Source organism: Aplidium turbinatum, chromosome 3, assembly GCF_918807975.1.
Source record: "Aplidium turbinatum chromosome 3, kaAplTurb1.1, whole genome shotgun sequence".
NCBI classification, from domain to species: domain Eukaryota; kingdom Metazoa; phylum Chordata; class Ascidiacea; order Aplousobranchia; family Polyclinidae; genus Aplidium; species Aplidium turbinatum.
Window position 1 is genome coordinate 16,879,899 of NC_137474.1, and position 17,292 is coordinate 16,897,190.

The 17,292-nt window shown below is 39.4% G+C and overlaps 1 protein-coding gene and 11 non-coding genes across 12 annotated transcripts; 4 read left to right on the forward strand and 8 right to left on the reverse strand.

Annotated features, from left to right (window-relative positions):
- Positions 1 to 1,533: 1,533 nt before the first annotated feature.
- Trnaf-gaa (transfer RNA phenylalanine (anticodon GAA)) lies at positions 1,534 to 1,606 on the reverse strand. Its single transcript has one exon. It is a non-coding gene; the product is annotated as a tRNA-Phe (tRNA).
- Positions 1,607 to 2,591: 985 nt separating this feature from the next.
- Trnaf-gaa (transfer RNA phenylalanine (anticodon GAA)) lies at positions 2,592 to 2,664 on the reverse strand. Its single transcript has one exon. It is a non-coding gene; the product is annotated as a tRNA-Phe (tRNA).
- Positions 2,665 to 3,793: 1,129 nt separating this feature from the next.
- Positions 3,794 to 3,866, reverse strand: Trnaf-gaa (transfer RNA phenylalanine (anticodon GAA)). The gene has a single exon. It is a non-coding gene; the product is annotated as a tRNA-Phe (tRNA).
- A 6-nt stretch (positions 3,867 to 3,872) lies between these two features.
- Positions 3,873 to 3,946, reverse strand: Trnai-aau (transfer RNA isoleucine (anticodon AAU)). The gene has a single exon. It is a non-coding gene; the product is annotated as a tRNA-Ile (tRNA).
- Positions 3,947 to 4,849: 903 nt separating this feature from the next.
- Positions 4,850 to 4,922, reverse strand: Trnaf-gaa (transfer RNA phenylalanine (anticodon GAA)). The gene has a single exon. It is a non-coding gene; the product is annotated as a tRNA-Phe (tRNA).
- Positions 4,923 to 6,049: 1,127 nt separating this feature from the next.
- Positions 6,050 to 6,122, reverse strand: Trnaf-gaa (transfer RNA phenylalanine (anticodon GAA)). The gene has a single exon. It is a non-coding gene; the product is annotated as a tRNA-Phe (tRNA).
- A 6-nt stretch (positions 6,123 to 6,128) lies between these two features.
- Positions 6,129 to 6,202, reverse strand: Trnai-aau (transfer RNA isoleucine (anticodon AAU)). Its single transcript has one exon. It is a non-coding gene; the product is annotated as a tRNA-Ile (tRNA).
- A 2,161-nt stretch (positions 6,203 to 8,363) lies between these two features.
- Trnai-aau (transfer RNA isoleucine (anticodon AAU)) lies at positions 8,364 to 8,437 on the forward strand. The gene has a single exon. It is a non-coding gene; the product is annotated as a tRNA-Ile (tRNA).
- A 6-nt stretch (positions 8,438 to 8,443) lies between these two features.
- On the forward strand, positions 8,444 to 8,516 carry Trnaf-gaa (transfer RNA phenylalanine (anticodon GAA)). The gene has a single exon. It is a non-coding gene; the product is annotated as a tRNA-Phe (tRNA).
- Positions 8,517 to 9,612: 1,096 nt separating this feature from the next.
- On the reverse strand, positions 9,613 to 10,494 carry LOC145766592 (uncharacterized). Its single transcript, XM_082578309.1, has one exon. The coding sequence runs from the start codon at positions 10,492 to 10,494 to the stop codon at positions 9,613 to 9,615; it is 882 nt and encodes a 293-aa protein (XP_082434435.1).
- A 157-nt stretch (positions 10,495 to 10,651) lies between these two features.
- Trnaf-gaa (transfer RNA phenylalanine (anticodon GAA)) lies at positions 10,652 to 10,724 on the forward strand. The gene has a single exon. It is a non-coding gene; the product is annotated as a tRNA-Phe (tRNA).
- Positions 10,725 to 13,344: 2,620 nt separating this feature from the next.
- Trnaf-gaa (transfer RNA phenylalanine (anticodon GAA)) lies at positions 13,345 to 13,417 on the forward strand. The gene has a single exon. It is a non-coding gene; the product is annotated as a tRNA-Phe (tRNA).
- The last annotated feature ends 3,875 nt before the right edge of the window (positions 13,418 to 17,292 follow it).

Below are 17,292 nucleotides of genomic sequence, written 5' to 3' on the forward strand. Positions count from 1 at the left end.
AAGTGCTGAACGGTACTGGTATCTATTCCTGGAAGGGCCACCCAAACCAGGCTGGTCGAAATGTAGAGGCCAGACAAAACGTACTCCCCTCGCGACCAAGACAGCAGAGCCTTCTAGTACCTTAAGACAATCTCCTAATGACGATGACATAAATCAATCACTCTCTTCCAACCTTCAATGAGCCAGCATGGAAGCAGTAGCCTACAGTTTGTAAATTCCCATGGTATCAATATGTCAATGGCTTATGGATATAGATAACCCATGTTGATGAGCAATCTGCTTTAAACAGAGATGGCAATTGAATATATACCGTATATAGGTGTTTTTCCCTTGCATTTTCAGATTTATTTTATTCAATGGACCAAACATATCAACCAAATAAGCAAAGAATCCAATTCATCTGTCATCATTCAGCAATGAAACAAATTCCAATTTTACTTAAAAGTCAAAAAATAATTTGAGCTCGTCTATGAGCTCAAACACTCGTTTGGTTACGTTTCCTCTTAAAAGCCATCTAGTATTTGCATAAAACAGAAGTAGGCTACTTGATGGATTGCATCCACGTCAGATTGTCAGTGCACAGTTGCTTAAATAATCGGGAGTTAATCTAATAATAATTTCCTCTTTAACGCTCTAATCTAGGCCAACTTACTAGGCTTAACAGGTTTACAATCCTAAAACCAAATTCCCCCTGAAAATTGCAAAATTCCCCCTAGTGGGGAATTCTCCCCCGGTTGGGAACCACTGGACTTTAGGGCAAGAAAATAGCAAAGGAAAGGTGTACTAGTGAAGACATAAAACAGCTTTGAGATGTCTTTTGTCTTTAATGCATGAGCGATTGTCAAATTGTTTTGCGGGCCGCACAAAATTCTTTGACGGGCCGCATGCGGCCCGCGGGCCGCAGGTTCGTCACCTCTGTTATAGACGAATATGGGAAATATAGCAAGAAGTTTGAGATTTGAACGTAACAAACAAGAAGTTGGTGAGGATGAACATGTTGCAGAGCGGAATACTTCAAAATAAGAAATTGAAGAGTTGTGACGCATTGGACAGAGTGCAAAAAAAAAACACAATTCAAAGTGGAGGTTATCCACAATCCACATGAACTGGGATTGAAGGGATGAATAACACAGATTTCAAAAGTTTATGAATTAACGATTTGAACACCAAACTATTTTCCAAGTAAAAGACAATCTTACCCAATTTCACCCACCTGTGGAAACAATTTGTTGTGATCCAGTAGAATCACAAAACCAATGACTGCACGATTCAAGTCCTAAAGGATTGTGTAGGTTCCCTTGCACTTCCAATGATATTTGCACACGAAGAAACACATTCAAACAATGCAAAATCTTCAAATCGTTTACAATTGATTCCAACAAGTCGCTTTTACTTGATTTTCACTAAACGCGATCGACACTCAAACTTTTATGTGCAATTTTGTCGCTGTTCGACATTTTGTAGAATTCATCGTGCAAATTCTTGACAAAGATGTTGCTGAATTTTAGAAAAATGCTAATAAACACAAGTTAATGCCTCGACCCGGGATTGAACCAGGGACCTTCAGATCTTCAGTCTGACGCTCTCCCAACTGAGCTATCGAGGCAAGAAGTGGCCAGTACGGGGATCGAACACACGACATTCGCGTTATTAGCACGACGCTCTAACCAACTGAGCTAACCGGCCACGTTCAAAGCATATTATTCAACTTTACAATTCCACAAGCAGTTAGCAATGTGCAAACAGAACAAGCATCATGAATACGAAATAAAGAAAAGAAAGGACTTGCTTTACGAGATGCATGATTAAATTTCGAAACTGTTTTATTTTTTCACTTGCATAAAATGCTTAAATATCATTATGTTAGAAATATACTATTAAGATGGGCAAGTTGTTATAGACAAATATGGGAAATAACGCAAGAGGTTTGAGATTTGAACGTAACAAACAAGAAGTTGGTGAGGATGAACATGTTGCAGAGCGGAATACTTCAAAACAAGAAATTGAAGAGTTGTGACGCATTGGACAGAGTGCAAAAAAACACAATTCAAAGTGGAGGTTGGACATTGGACAGTGCAAAAAAACACAATTCAAAGTGGAGTTTGGACATTGGACATTGGACAATGCAAAAAAACACAACTCAAAGAGGAGGTCATCTACATGAACTGGGATTGAGGGTATGGTAAATAAAGGTTTCAAAATTTTATGAATTAACGATTTGAACACCAAACTTTTTTCCAAGTAAAAGACAATCTCGCCCAATTTCACCCACCTGTGGAAACAATTTGTTGTGATCCAGTAGAATCATAAAACCAATGACTGCTCAATTCAAGTCCTAAAAAATTGTGTAGGTTCCCTTGCAGTTCAAGTGATATTTGCACACGAGGAATCACTTCAAAGAATGCAAAATCTTCAAATCGTTTACAATTGATTCCAACAAGTCGCTTTTACTTGATTTTCACTAAACGCGATCGACACTCAAACTTTTATGTGCAATTTTGTCGCTGTTCAACATTTTGTAGAACTCATCGTGCAAATTCTTGCCAAAGATGTTGCTGAATTTTAGAAACATGCTAATAAACACAAGTTAATGCCTCGACCCGGGATTGAACCAGGGACCTTCAGATCTTCAGTCTGACGCTCTCCCAACTGAGCTATCGAGGCAAGATGTGGCCAGTACGGGGATCGAACACGCGACATTCGCGTTATTAGCACGACGCTCTAACCAACTGAGCTAACCGGCCACGTTCAAAGCATATTATTCAACTTTACAATTCCACAAGCAGTTAGCAATGTGCAAACAGAACAAGCATCATGAATACGAAATAAAGAAAAGGAAGGACTTGCTTTACGAGATGCATGATTAAATTTCGAAACTGTTTTCTTTTTTCACTTGCATAAAATGCTTAAATATCATTTTGTTAGAAATGTACTATTAAGATGGGCAAGTTGTTATAGACGAATATGGGAAATATAGCAAGAAGTTTGAGATTTGAACGTAACAAACAAGAAGTTGGTGAGGATGAACATGTTGCAGAGCGGAATACTTCAAAATAAGATATTGAAGAGTTGTGACGCATTGGACAGAGTGCAAAAGAAAACACAATTCAAAGTGGAGGTCATCCACATGAATTGGGATTGAAGGTATGGTTATTAGAGATTTCAAAAATTTATGAATTTACGATTTCAACATCCTGCTATTTTCCAACCAAAAGACAATCTCGCCCAATTTCACCCACCTGTGGAAACAATTTGTTGTGATCCAGTAAAATCACAAAACCAATGACTGCTCGATTCAAGTCATGACTGCTCGATTCAATTCATAAACTTTACGATAATTGCTTCTACCTAGTGATCGATTTCGAGTAATGGGTAGTACCAAATTTAAGTCAATAGTAAAGTGTAGACAACCGGAAACAGACATTGCTGTCGGCTGCAGCGTGGGTCAGGTGTATGTCGGAAGGCGTACACCGATGCATAGCGCTCAAGTCCGCTTTCCCGCAATGCAGGATAAAGATAAACAAACAAACAAACAAGTCCTAAAGGATTGTGGAAGTCCCCTCGCACTTCCAATGATATTTGCACACGAAGAAACACTTCAAAGAATGCAAAATCTTCAAATCGTTTACAATTGATTCCAACAAGTCGCTTTTACTTGATTTTCACTAAACGCGATCGACACTCAAACTTTTATGTGCAATTTTGTCGCTGTTCAACATTTGTAGAACTCATTGTGCAAATTCTTGTAAAGATGTTGCTGAATTTTAGAAAAATGCTAATAAACACAAGTCATTGCCCCGAACCGGGATTGAACCAGGGACCTTCAGATCTTCAGTCTGACGCTCTCACAACTGAGCTATCGAGGCAGGAAGTGGCCAGTACGGGGATCGAACCCGCGACATTCGCGTTATTAACACGACGCTCTAACCAACTGAGCTAACCGGCCACGTTCAAAGCATATTATTCAACTTTACAATTCCACAAGCAGTTAGCAATGTGCAAACAGAACAAGCATCATGAATACGAAATAAAGAAAAGGAAGGACTTGCTTTACGAGATGCATGATTAAATTTCGAAACTGTTTTATTTTTTCACTTGCATAAAATGCTTAAATATCATTATGTTAGAAATATACTATTACGATGGGCAAGTTGTTATAGACAAATATGGGAAATAAGGCAAGAGGTTTGAGATTTGAACGTAACAAACAAGAAGTTGGTGAGGATGAACATGTTGCAGAGCGGAATACTTCAAAACAAGAAATTGAAGAGTTGTGACGCATTGGACAGTGCAAAAAAACACAATTCAAAGTGGAGGTTGGACATTGGACAGTGCAAAAAAACACAATTCAAAGTGGAGGTTGGACATTGGACATTGGACAATGCAAAAAAACACAATTCAAAGAGGAGGTCATCTACATGAACTGGGATTGAGGGTAAGGTAAATAAAGGTTTCAAAATTTTATGAATTAACGATTTGAACACCAAACTTTTTTCCAAGTAAAAGACAATCTCGCCCAATTTCACCCACCTGTGGAAACAATTTGTTGTGATCCAGTAGAATCATAAAACCAATGACTGCTCAATTCAAGTCCTAAAAAATTGTGTAGGTTCCCTTGCAGTTCAAGTGATATTTGCACACGAGGAATCACTTCAAAGAATGCAAAATCTTCAAATCGTTTACAATTGATTCCAACAAGTCGCTTTTACTTGATTTTCACTAAACGCGATCGACACTCAAACTTTTATGTGCAATTTTGTCGCTGTTCAACATTTTGTAGAACTCATCGTGCAAATTCTTGCCAAAGATGTTGCTGAATTTTAGAAACATGCTAATAAACACAAGTTAATGCCTCGACCCGGGATTGAACCAAGGACCTTCAGATCTTCAGTCTGACGCTCTCCCAACTGAGCTATCGAGGCAAGATGTGGCCAGTACGGGGATCGAACACGCGACATTCGCGTTATTAGCACGACGCTCTAACTAACTGAGCTAACCGGCCACGTTCAAAGCATATTATTCAACTTTACAATTCCACAAGCAGTTAGCAATGTGCAAACAGAACAAGCATCATGAATACGAAATAAAGAAAAGGAAGGACTTGCTTTACGAGATGCATGATTAAATTTCGAAAATGTTATATTTTTTCACTTGCATAAAATGCTTAAATATCATTATGTTAGAAATGTACTATTAAGATGGGCAAGTTGTTATAGACGAATATGGGAAATATAGCAAGAAGTTTGAGATTTGAACGTAACAAACAAGAAGTTGGTGAGGATGAACATGTTGCAGAGCGGAATACTTCAAAATAAGAAATTGAAGAGTTGTGACGCATTGGACAGAGTGCAAAAGAAAACACAATTTAAAGTGGAGGTCATCCACATGAATTGGGATTGAAGGTATGGTTATTAGAGATTTCAAAAATTTATGAATTTACGATTTCAACATCGTGCTATTTTCCAACCAAAAGACAATCTCGCCCAATTTCACCCACCTGTGGAAACATTTGTTGTGATCCAGTAAAATCACAAAACCAATGACTGCTCGATTCAAGTCATGACTGCTCGATTCAATTCATAAACTTTACGATAATTGCTTCTACCTAGTGATCGATTTCGAGTAATGGGTAGTACCAAATTTAAGTCAATAGTAAAGTGTAGACAACCGGAAACAGACATTGCTGTCGGCTGCAGCGTGGGTCAGGTGTATGTCGGAAGGCGTACACCGATGCATAGCGCTCAAGTCCGCTTTCCGCAATGCAGGATAAAGATAAACAAACAAACAAACAAGTCCTAAAGGATTGTGGAAGTCCCCTCGCACTTCCAATGATATTTGCACACGAAGAAACACTTCAAAGAATGCAAAATCTTCAAATCGTTTACAATTGATTCCAACAAGTCGCTTTTACTTGATTTTCACTAAACGCGATCGACACTCAAACTTTTATGTGCAATTTTGTCGCTGTTCAACATTTGTAGAACTCATCGTGTAAAATCTTGTAAAGATGTTGCTGAATTTTAGAAAAATGCTAATAAACACAAGTCATTGCCCCGAACCGGGATTGAACCAGGGACCTTCAGATCTTCAGTCTGACGCTCTCACAACTGAGCTATCGAGGCAGGAAGTGGCCAGTACGGGGATCGAACCCGCGACATTCGCGTTATTAACACGACGCTCTAACCAACTGAGCTAACCGGCCACGTTCAAAGCATATTATTCAACTTTACAATTCCACAAGCAGTTAGCAATGTGCAAACAGAACAAGCATCATGAATACGAAATAAAGAAAAGGAAGGACTTGCTTTACGAGACGCATGATTAAATTTCGAAAATGTTTTATTTTTTCACTTGCATAAAATGCTTAAATATCATTATGTTAGAAATGTACTATTAAGATGGGCAAGTTGTTATAGACAAATATGGGAAATAAGGCAAGAGGTTTGAGATTTAAACGTAACAAACAAGAAGTTGGTGAGGATGAACATGTTGCAGAGCGAAATACTTCAAAACAAGGAATTGAAGAGTTGTGACGCATTGGACAGAGTGCAAATAAACACAAAAAAACATTTGTTAGCAGAATGTTCAAATCGTTAATTCATAAAGTTTTGAAATCTTTATTATCATCCCTTCAAGGTTTGAGATTTAAACGTAACAAACAAGAAGTTGGTGAGGATGAACATGTTGCATAGCGAAATACTTCAAAACAAGGAATTGAAGAGTTGTGACGCATTGGACAGAGTGCAAAAAAACAAAAAAAAACATTTGTTAGCTGGATGTTCAAATCGTTAATTCATAAAGTTTTGAAATCTTTATTAACCATCCCTTCAATCCCAATTCATGTGGATAACCTCCACTTTGAATTGTGTTTTCTTTTGCACTCTGTCCAATGCGTTCACAACTCTTCAATTTCTTATTTTGAAGTATTCCGCTCTGGAACATGTTCATCCTTACCTACGACTTGCCCCCCACCATCTCCAAGAAATATGCTTACGCAGACGACGTGGCACTCCTGCACTCCGCAGGAAACTGGCAGTCAGTGGAGAGGAACCTCAGCCAAGACATGCAAACTCTATCAGCATACCTCCAGAAATGGAAGCTATAGCTCAGCAAGTCAAAAACAGTGTCGGCGGCCTTCCACCTTAACAACCGGGAGGCACAGCGTGAGATAAACATCAAGATTGATGGGGAACGCCTGCCCTACTGTGCCGAAACTACATACCTTGGCATAACCCTGGACAGGTCACTCACGTACCGCCGGCACTTGAAGTCACTGCGCAAAAAACTATCTACACGCGTCGCACTTTTGAGGCGATTGGCGGGTTCCGGCTGGGGAGCCGGTGCTAAAACTCTTCGTACAGCTACCCTAGCCCTTGTTCATTCTACCGCTGAGTACTGCGCGCCGGTCTGGTGTCGTAGTTCTCACACCCACCAGATTGATACCGCCATCAACGACGCACTGCGTACTGTGACTGGATGCCTGCGTCCCACTCCAACGGACTGCCTACCCATCCTAGCAGGCATCCAACCCGCTGAGCTACGTCGTAAAGGAGCCACGATTTCTCTCGCTCGCCGCGCTTTGGACCCGGACCATCTCCTCCATGCAACATTCAAGAGACCACCACCTATAAAGCAGCGGTTGAAATCAAGACGCCCCGTTGTGCCTGCCGCACAACAACTCCTTAAGAACGCAGAAGAACTTGGTTTAAGTGCGGCACACTAAACGAACCACATGTGGAACATGGAGTGGCAAAATCACACCTCCACGCTCCGTGACTTCATACCCGACGCCGATCCCCGTTCACCAGGGATGTCCCTCGCAAGGCTTGCGTGGGTCAGGCTAAACCGCCTGCGAACTGGCGTCGGCCGCTTTCGTTCGGACATGCACAAGTGGGGCCTGGCTCCTTCATCAGAATGCGAGTGTGGTGCCACGGAACAGACCGCAGACCATGTCATCCACCACTGCCTAACCCACCGGCCTCCTCACGGTGCGCATGGTCTGAGGGTCCTCGACGACGAGACTTCTGAGTGGCTGAAGATTTCCTGCCCTCCAATCTAGCCTGGAAAGATCGCTCATACGCCATCATCACCATTTTCTGTGTTGTTTGTTACGATCAAATCTCAAACTTCTTGCTATATTACCCATATTTGTCTATAACAAATTGTCCATCTTAATAGTACATTTCTAACATAATGATATTTAAGCATTTTATGCAAGTAAAAAAAAAAAATTTTGAAATTTAATCATGCATCTCGTAAAGCAAGTCCTTCCTTTTCTTTATTTCGTATTCATGATGCTTGTTCTGTTTGCACATTGCTAACTGCTTGTGGAATTGTAAAGTTGAATAATATGCTTTGAACGTGGCCGGTTAGCTCAGTTGGTTAGAGCATCGTGCTAATAACGCGAATGTCGAGGGTTCGATCCCCGTACTGGCCACATCTTGCCTCGATAGCTCAGTTGGGAGAGCGTCAGACTGAAGATCTGAAGGTCCCTGATTCAATCCCGGTTCGGGGCATTGACTTGTGTTTATTAGCATTTTTCTAAAATTCAGCAACATCTTTGGCAAGAATTTGCACGATGAGTTCTACAAAATGTTGAACAGCGACAAAATTGCACATAAAAGTTTGAGTGTCGATCGCGTTTAGTAAAAATCAAGTAAAAGCGACTTGTTGGAATTAATTGTAAACGATTTGAAGATTTTGCATTGTTTGAAGTGTTTCTTTGTGTGCAAATATCATTAAAAGTGCAAGGTGACTTCCACAATCCTTTAGGACTTGAATCGAGCAGTCATTGATTTAGTGATTCTATTGGATCTAAATTGTTTCCACAGGTGGGTGAAAATTGGGCAAGATTGTCTTTTGGTTGGAAAATAGCTGGGTGTTGAAATCGTAAATTCATAAATTTTTAAAATCTCTATTAACCATCCCTTCAATCCCAGTTCATGTGGATAACCTCCACTTTGAATTGTGTTTTTTTGCACTCTGTCCAATGCGTCACAACTCTTCAATTTCTTATTTTGAAGTTCTCCGCTCTGGAACATGTTCATCCTCACCAACTTCTTTGTTGTTTGTTACGTTCAAATCTCAACCTTCTTGCTGTATTTCCCATATTTGTCTATAACAACTTGCCCATCTTAATAGTACATTTCTAACATAATGATATTTAATCATTTTATGCAAGTGAAAAAAGAAAACATTTTCGAAATTTATTCATGCATCTCGTAAAGCAAGTCCTTCCTTTTCTTTATTTCGTATTCATGATGCTTGTTCGGTTTGCACATTGCTAACTGCTTGTGGAATTGTAAAGTTGAATAATGACATGACCTACATTGAAACCAACAAACTCATTTCAGTAAAGTAGGTTTTAATAAATTTAAAACGTGAATATCCTGCAATTGAAAACTAGCAAAATGTTAACAGAAAGTATTAAATGACAAACTAAAACAAGACTCTACTTAAACTGCCGATTGCACTGCTACACTGTTAACTGAAAACTAGAGAATGAACCAACACTAAAGAAACCAAGAGAAGCCAAGTCAGGCAATCGGCAAACCTACACTGCGCTGTCGGCAAGAGAAATGTGATGCGTGACGACACGCGCTACACCACATTCTACCCCGCCAAATAAATTTCGAAAAGAACCAGACAAGATGTTGACTCAAAGCCATATCTTTCTGGTGACTTTCGAATTCTAGTAGAACGTCTCAAGATAGGTGTGCTGTTGTCGGTAAACCCTTCATTAGTTGATGTGATCGGGTTTGTAATATCACAAGTAGACCTACTGTCTTCGCGAACGTCAGTAGTTAAATTCGAAGGAGCGTCTGTTGATGGCGTGTTATAATCGTTTGTTAGTATGTTATGGATTTCAGGTTCTTCCGGCACATTTAAGGTAAGATCCGTCGTTGTAGAAAGGCGTTCTTCCGCATCAACCTCAGTTTGAGGAGAGGGTGCCAAATCCCAGGTCGAAACAGTCGCCTCTCTTCCACTTTGATATCGTACACGAGCATAAGTACGATTCGCATTGAGTAATATTACTGGATCACAGACAGGTTCACCTTTATTACGCACAAAGCGTCGCAATAAAACTGTTTTACCGGAGTCCATAAGCCACGAAGGCATTGCCATGCCATACATGGCTCGTCGTGCAAATGAGAATAACCTCTCGTGGGGTATTTGATTAGTCGCGACACATAGCAATGACCTAATAGAATGCAAAGCCTGTGGAAGGACTTTCTCCCAATCGTCCTCCAGAACATGGTGCGTTCTCAAAAGAAGTTTTATTGTTTTCCATACCGTTTGGTTTGTCCTTTCGCACTGTCCATTTCCTTGAGGACGGTAAGGTGATGAGCAACTAGTAGCTATTCCACGCGTAAAAAGAAAATCTTTGATCTCTCGGCTGGTGAAAGCAGTTCCTCGATCGCTGTGGATGTAAGCAGGGAAACCAAACAGGCAAAATAAGTTAGTTAAACAATCAATGACGGACTCGGAAGACATTCTTTTGCATGGAAACACAAATGGGTAGCGACTATATTCATCTACAATCACTAACAATGTAACTATGCTTTGAACGTGGCCGGTTAGCTCAGTCGGTTAGAGCGTCGTGCTAATAACGCGAATGTCGCTGGTTCGATCCCCGTACTGGCCACTTCTTGCCTCGATAGCTCAGTTGGGAGAGCGTCAGACTGAAGATCTGAAGGTCCCTGGTTCAATCCCGGGTCGAGGCATTGACTTGTGTTTATTGACATTTTTTTAAAATTCAGCAACATCTTTAGCAAGAATTTGCACGATGAGTTCTACAAAATGTTGAACAGCGACAAAATTGCACTCACAGCTTTGAGTGTCGATCGCGTTTAGTGAAAATCAAGTAAAAGCGACTTGTTGGAATCGATTGTAAACGATTTGAAGATTTTGCATTGTTTGAAGTATTTCTTTGTGTGCAAATATCATTAAAAGTGCAACGTGACTTCCGCAATCCTTTAGGACTTGAATCGAGCAGTCATTGGTTTTGTGATTCTACTGGATCACAACAAATTGTTTCCACAGGTGGGTGAAATTGGGCGAGATTGTCTTTTGGTTGGAAAATAGCTGGATGCAGGGCCTACGAGAGGGGGGTACGGAGGGTACGGCGTACCCTTGAGGGCCCAAGCCTGTGATTGTGAGGGGCCCGAAATTGTGATTCTACTTTACGCGCAAAAATGTTGATTTAAAACTATCCTAAACGAATAAATTCAAGCATAAAAGTTGTTATTGTTTAGCCCTGGGGGGCCCGTAATGTAGCAAAAGAGCCCGGAAAAATAATTGAGTGCATTGCACGCAAACTATGGGCCCAAAGTGGTTATCTAATGCTTTACGTGCAAAAGTGTTCTCTTGAAAACACCCTAAATTAAATGATAGCCTAAAACTTGATTATTTTCCTATTCGGGGGGGGGGGCATAGGGTAGTAAAAGCAGGGTTCAGCCTTGGTATAGAGAGCTTGACTTGTTGTTCCAGATACATAAGCTATGCCTATACCACTCAGTAACGTTAGCGGATTTAATATTTTTTATTAAACACACACAAAAAAACAAGAAAAAACTACTAAATTCAACGTTTTCGACGCAACATAGTGTCCTCATTAGGAATAATTATAGGCTACATCAGGGGTCGGCAACCTACGGCCCGCGGGCCAAATCCGGCCCGCCAGGCGCTTCGTTCCGGCCCGCGAGCAGTTCCAAGCAAAAGCACGCAATTCGGCCCGCGACGATAAATAAGTTGTTTTTCGCATGCTAAAATCATAGTGCAACAAAACCACGGATACTACCTCGTGCTTCCTGGTTCCAGGACATGCGAAGGCACAAACACGAATTCGCGTTACTGGCAACACCTTTTGATGTGGATCCAGCCGATGCGGACAATAGCGTGCAGATGGAACTGATTGAACTTCAGAATAATACAACGTTAAAGTCGAAGTTTCACGTTACTTCTCCGGAAGTGTTTCACAAAGAACGTGTATCTGCAACCCTATTTCCAAAATTACGAGATAATGCGAAAAAAATTGCATCCGTGTGTGGGAACACTTATCTTTGTGAACAATTATTTTCCAAGATGAACTTTGCAAAAATTAAACTTCGATCACGTTTATCTGATGAACATGTTAATGATGTTTTACAAATTTCTTGTTCCAATATCAAAACTGAATTTGGCAATTTGGCAAAAAAATGCAAACAACATCAACATTCACATTAAATTGTTACACACATTAGTTCTTTTAATAATCGGTTTCAAAGTAATAAATTCCTTTTATCATATCAATGAACATATTATATAAGCATGAATAGGAATGTAAAACGCCGTGCAATTTAAGGGTAAATAATTCGCGTTTCAGAAAAGCTGTCCCGGCAGTTACGGCCCGCCAGTATATTTTATTTTATCAAATTGGCCCGCGGCTCAAAAAGGTTGCCGACCCCTGGGCTACGTCTAAGAGAAATAAATAAATAAATTAGGAAATTTTACATTAAAGCTGTACAAGCGACCCGTCTCAACAGCACCATCAACAACTGACACACGAATTCAATGAAGGATAGCCTACACAAATTGGCGAGGGACAGATCACATGATATATGCACAACACAAAACACTTAATAATAGTTTTATTGCAGCCTAATGCTATTATTGCGCACAGATGTCCAATTCCGCAGTAAAATTTTGTAAGGTGTGCAACACGCCTAAGTAAATATCAGGCGTTTTGCCAAAGACAAAGGGGGCCCGGAGTGAGAGGGGGGCCGGAAATGACTCTTCGTACCCCTAGTGAAAATTTCTCTCAGAGGCCCTGGCTGGATGTTGAAATCGTAAATTCATAAATTTTTAAAACCTTTATTTACCATACCTTCAATCCCAGTTCGCGTGGATGACCTCCACTTTGAATTGTGTTTTTTTTACACTTTGTCCAATGCGTCACAATTTTTCAATTTCTTATGTTGAAGTATTCCGCTCTGCAACATGTTCATCCTCACCAACTTCTTGTTTGTTACGTTCAAATCTCAAACTTCTTGCCTTATTTCCCATATTTGTCTATAACAACTTGCCCATCTTAATAGTACATTTCTAACATAATGATATTTAAGCATTATATGCAAGTGAAAAAAGAAAACATTTTAGAAATTTAATCATGCAACTCGTAAAGCAAGTCCTTCCTTTTCTTTATTTCGTATTCATGATGCTTGTTCGGTTTGCACATTGCTAACTGCTTGTGGAATTGTAAAGTTGAATAATATGCTTTGAACGTGGCCGGTTAGCTCAGTTGGTTAGAGCGTCGTGCTAATAAAGCGAATGTCGCGTGTTCGATCCCCGTACTGGCCACTTCCTGCCTCGATAGCTCAGTTGGGAGAACGTCAGACTGAAGGTCTGAAGGTCCCTGATTCAATCCCGGGTCGGGGCATTGATTGTGTTTATTAGCATGTTTCTAAAATTCAGCAACATCTTTGGACGATGAGTTCTACAAATGTTGAACAGCGACAAAATTGCACATAAAAGTTTGAGTGTCGATCGCGTTTAGTGAAAATCAAGTAAAAGCGAATTGTTGGAATCTATTGTAAACGATTTGAAGATTTTCCATTGTTTGAAGTGTTACTTCGTGTGCAAATATCATTAGAAGTGCAAGGGAACTCCACAATCCTTTAGGACTTGAATCGAGCAGTCATTGGTTTTGTGATTCTACTTGATCAAAGCAAATTGTTTCCACAGGTGGGTGACATTGGGCGAGATTGTCTTTTAGTTGGAAAATAGCTGGGTGTTCAAATCGTTAATTCATAAATTTTTGAAATCTCTATTAACCATCCCTTCACTCACAGTTCATGTGGATGACCTCCACTTTGAATTGTGTTTTCTTTTGTAGGCCTACTCTGTCCAATGCGTCACAACTCTTCAATATCTTATTTTGAAGTATCCAGCTCTGCAACATGTTCATCCTCACCAACTTCTTGTTTGGTACGTTCAAATTTCAAACTTCTTGCCTTATTTCCCATATTTGTTTATAACAAATTGCCCATCTTAATTTTCTTATTTCTATCCTGCTTATCCTGCCCATCTTATTTCTAACATAATGATATTGAAGCATTACATATATTGATTTCCATTAAGGACGTTAAGTTAAAGCGAAATGCATATGCCAATAGGGTTCTGCTGATTTTCCATGTATTTTTGTAATAAAGATAGATATTTAAGCATTTTGTGCAAGTGAAAAAAGAAAACATTTTCGAAAATTAATCATGCATCTCGTAAAGCAAGTCCTTCCTTTTCTTTATTTCGTATTCATGATGCTTGTTCTGTTTGCACATTGCTAACTGCTTGTGGAATTGTAAAGTTGAATAATATGCTTTGAACGTGGCCGGTTAGCTCAGTTGGTTAGAACATCGTGCTAATAACGCGAATGTCGCGTGTTCGATCCTTGTACTGGCCACTTCTTGCCTCGATAGCTCAGTTGGGAGATCGTCAGTCTGAAGATCTGAATGTCCCTGGTTCAATCCCGTGTCAGTGCATTGAGATGTGTGCATCACCGTTTTTCTATAATTCAACAACAACTTTGTTGAATGGCGACAAAATGAAAATCAAGTAAAAGCGACTTGTTCGAATATTACATTGTTTGAAGTATTTTTTCTTGTACAAATATCATTGGAAGTGCAAGGGGACTTCCACAATCCTTTAGGACTTAAATCGAGCAGTCATTGGTTTTGTGATTTTACTGGATCACAACAAATTGTTTCTACAGGTGGGTGAAATTGGAAAATTCTTTAATATGATGTAATATGATATCAATATTTGTGGTATTAATATTATTTTTTTTAAATGTGCAGGCAGAGATGGAGGAACCATTTTAAAAGTAGGTGGGCCCAAAGGCATAGCAGTCAAAGTTAATCAAACTTCTGGGGGGCTTTGCCCCCCAGACCCTCAATAACATTGTTGCATTCCTAATACTTCAAATCGTTTATACATTGTATTTTCATGATTGCCTTTTGTGCCAACCAGCAAAAAATTTCCGTTTTTATGCCCGATTTGGCCAAAAAAATTACAAAATTGTTAAATTGCTCTATAGCGCTGTACAAAATATGGCGATGTACACACAAATAAAAAGGTAATATACACACACAGTTATAATACCAACCTGGGAGAAATAATCTGCAGCATTATATAGTAGGCCTACGTGCATGCAATGCATAATATGTAATGATATCATTGTTTTAACCTTGGAGAACAATTTGATTGATTAATAGATTACTCCACCAATCACACGCAGCCACACTCACACGTGCTGCCCATCAACAGTGGCCTCAACAGAAAAGTTGGAAGATTAGATTTCATCATTGAGCTATCAAAGATAACAAACAAAAAAATTAAAGGCACGGCATGTGAGAGTCATTTCAGGGTATTTCGAGGCCTTTGATTCCGAAAATGCACTTGTTTTTTTCGAATTGGCTCTAGTTGTTAAGCTAGCCTAACAGCAAAAACATTTTTTTGCAATTTTGAGCCCCTATAGATTTAACATCGTGTCGTTTATTACATAGACAAAACTGAAAGTAATCCCAGGAACATTTCTGAGTTGTATAAACGTCATTTGAAACCAATCATGTTGATTACAACCCAAACAAACGGCTATTTAACGTTTACAGGCCTAGTAACAATCAACATACGACGTGAAGCAAGCCTTAGGATACAAGATGTAGAATATATAACTTGTGCTTTGCCTTAATAAAACAATGAAAACTATCAATACTACAAAAAAGTGCTCAATGCTAAGCAAAAAAGCAAAGCAGAGCAAATTAAATCAAATATAGTTATTACTATCTGAAGCCTTTACAAATTGTTTCACCTAACGGATCATCAGAAGGTCTTATTCTTAATATATGTGTTGACTTCAACAATATCAGACTTACTAACTAAGCTACTAAGTACAAATAAAATACATAGCCTACATGGTTTTGCTTAACAAACTAGACGAATAAGCAAAACAAAGCCATCGATGAACAAACGCAAATAATGGTAGGCTTACTATACTGAGCAACACCAATCAAGGTACGAAGGCCATTTATATAATTACAGAATACAAAGTTGTGTTCTTCAATAAAGTAGCTGCTTAAAATTTTATCCTTGTTACGGAAGAATGTAATCTTGGTTTGAAATTCAAATCCTGGTAGTTTCGAAAATTCGAAAAAACTAAGTGCATTTTTGGAATCAGGGGCCCTGAAATACTCTAAAATGACTCTCACCTTTTGTGGCAAAACTTTTTTGTTGGCCTGTGTAATCAAACTAGTGTGTATCAAATGAGTGAAGAGCTTTTTTTTTGGAACTCCTTCTCTGATTTGCCGTTTTCGCTACCTTTTGAAAGAAATTTGGCTTTCAAAAGTGGGTGGGCCAGGCCCACCCAGAAAATAAAGTAGGTGGGCGCAAGCCTACGAGGCCCACGTGGTTCCTCCATCACTGTGTGCAGGTGTGATGCTCATAGCATGATGAACTGTCTAATTTTTTTCAGGCTGTATAGTTTGAAATAGCATGAGTTAAAGTGCCTCTGACAAATGAATAAACTCGCTAAATTTATCTAAGATACCAAAAAAATGACACTAATAAAATTTCGTGACCTGCAAATCGTAAAAAATACCAACAGGCTACTAAGTTACACGCTTGGCCATTTTCTTTGACTTTCGGCTAATCTGGCACTCATTCAATTGCGAAAATAAAAGCGGCAGCACTGCTGTGACGTCACCATAATTTGGAACAATGCATTCTTTACCCTGTGGTGACTTGGTAAGGCATAGTACGACTACTGCAAAACGTGAATGTGTGGGACTGTGTTGGTGTAAACTCTAAAGCATGCGCAAAATAAGAGTTACCGAAATGAAAAAGTGAGCTTATTATTACTATCAGGTTTAGATCAAATAGGTTGAGTTTATTTTTATCAAACAGCATCTTATTTATTTATTTATTTTCATCAGGCATTAAATGACAGGCCCATATTCATAAACACAACACAAGTCACAAAACACACAAGGTTACATATACAAGCAAAACTTATGCGTACATAGTCACGTTATAGTGAGACGCATAGTCAGAAGAAGCATAACACTCTGAGGTAAATACTGCAACTAACCACTTGTTAGATGAGACCTGACAGCGGTTGACAAAATTAAATATACGATTTCGGAATAGGGCATGAAACGTAGGAATATGATGATACGTCTGGATACTACTAATGCTCACACGCCTTGGTAATTTATGCAATGTTCGAAATGCATTATTGTAAGCCACACGCAATTTATTCAT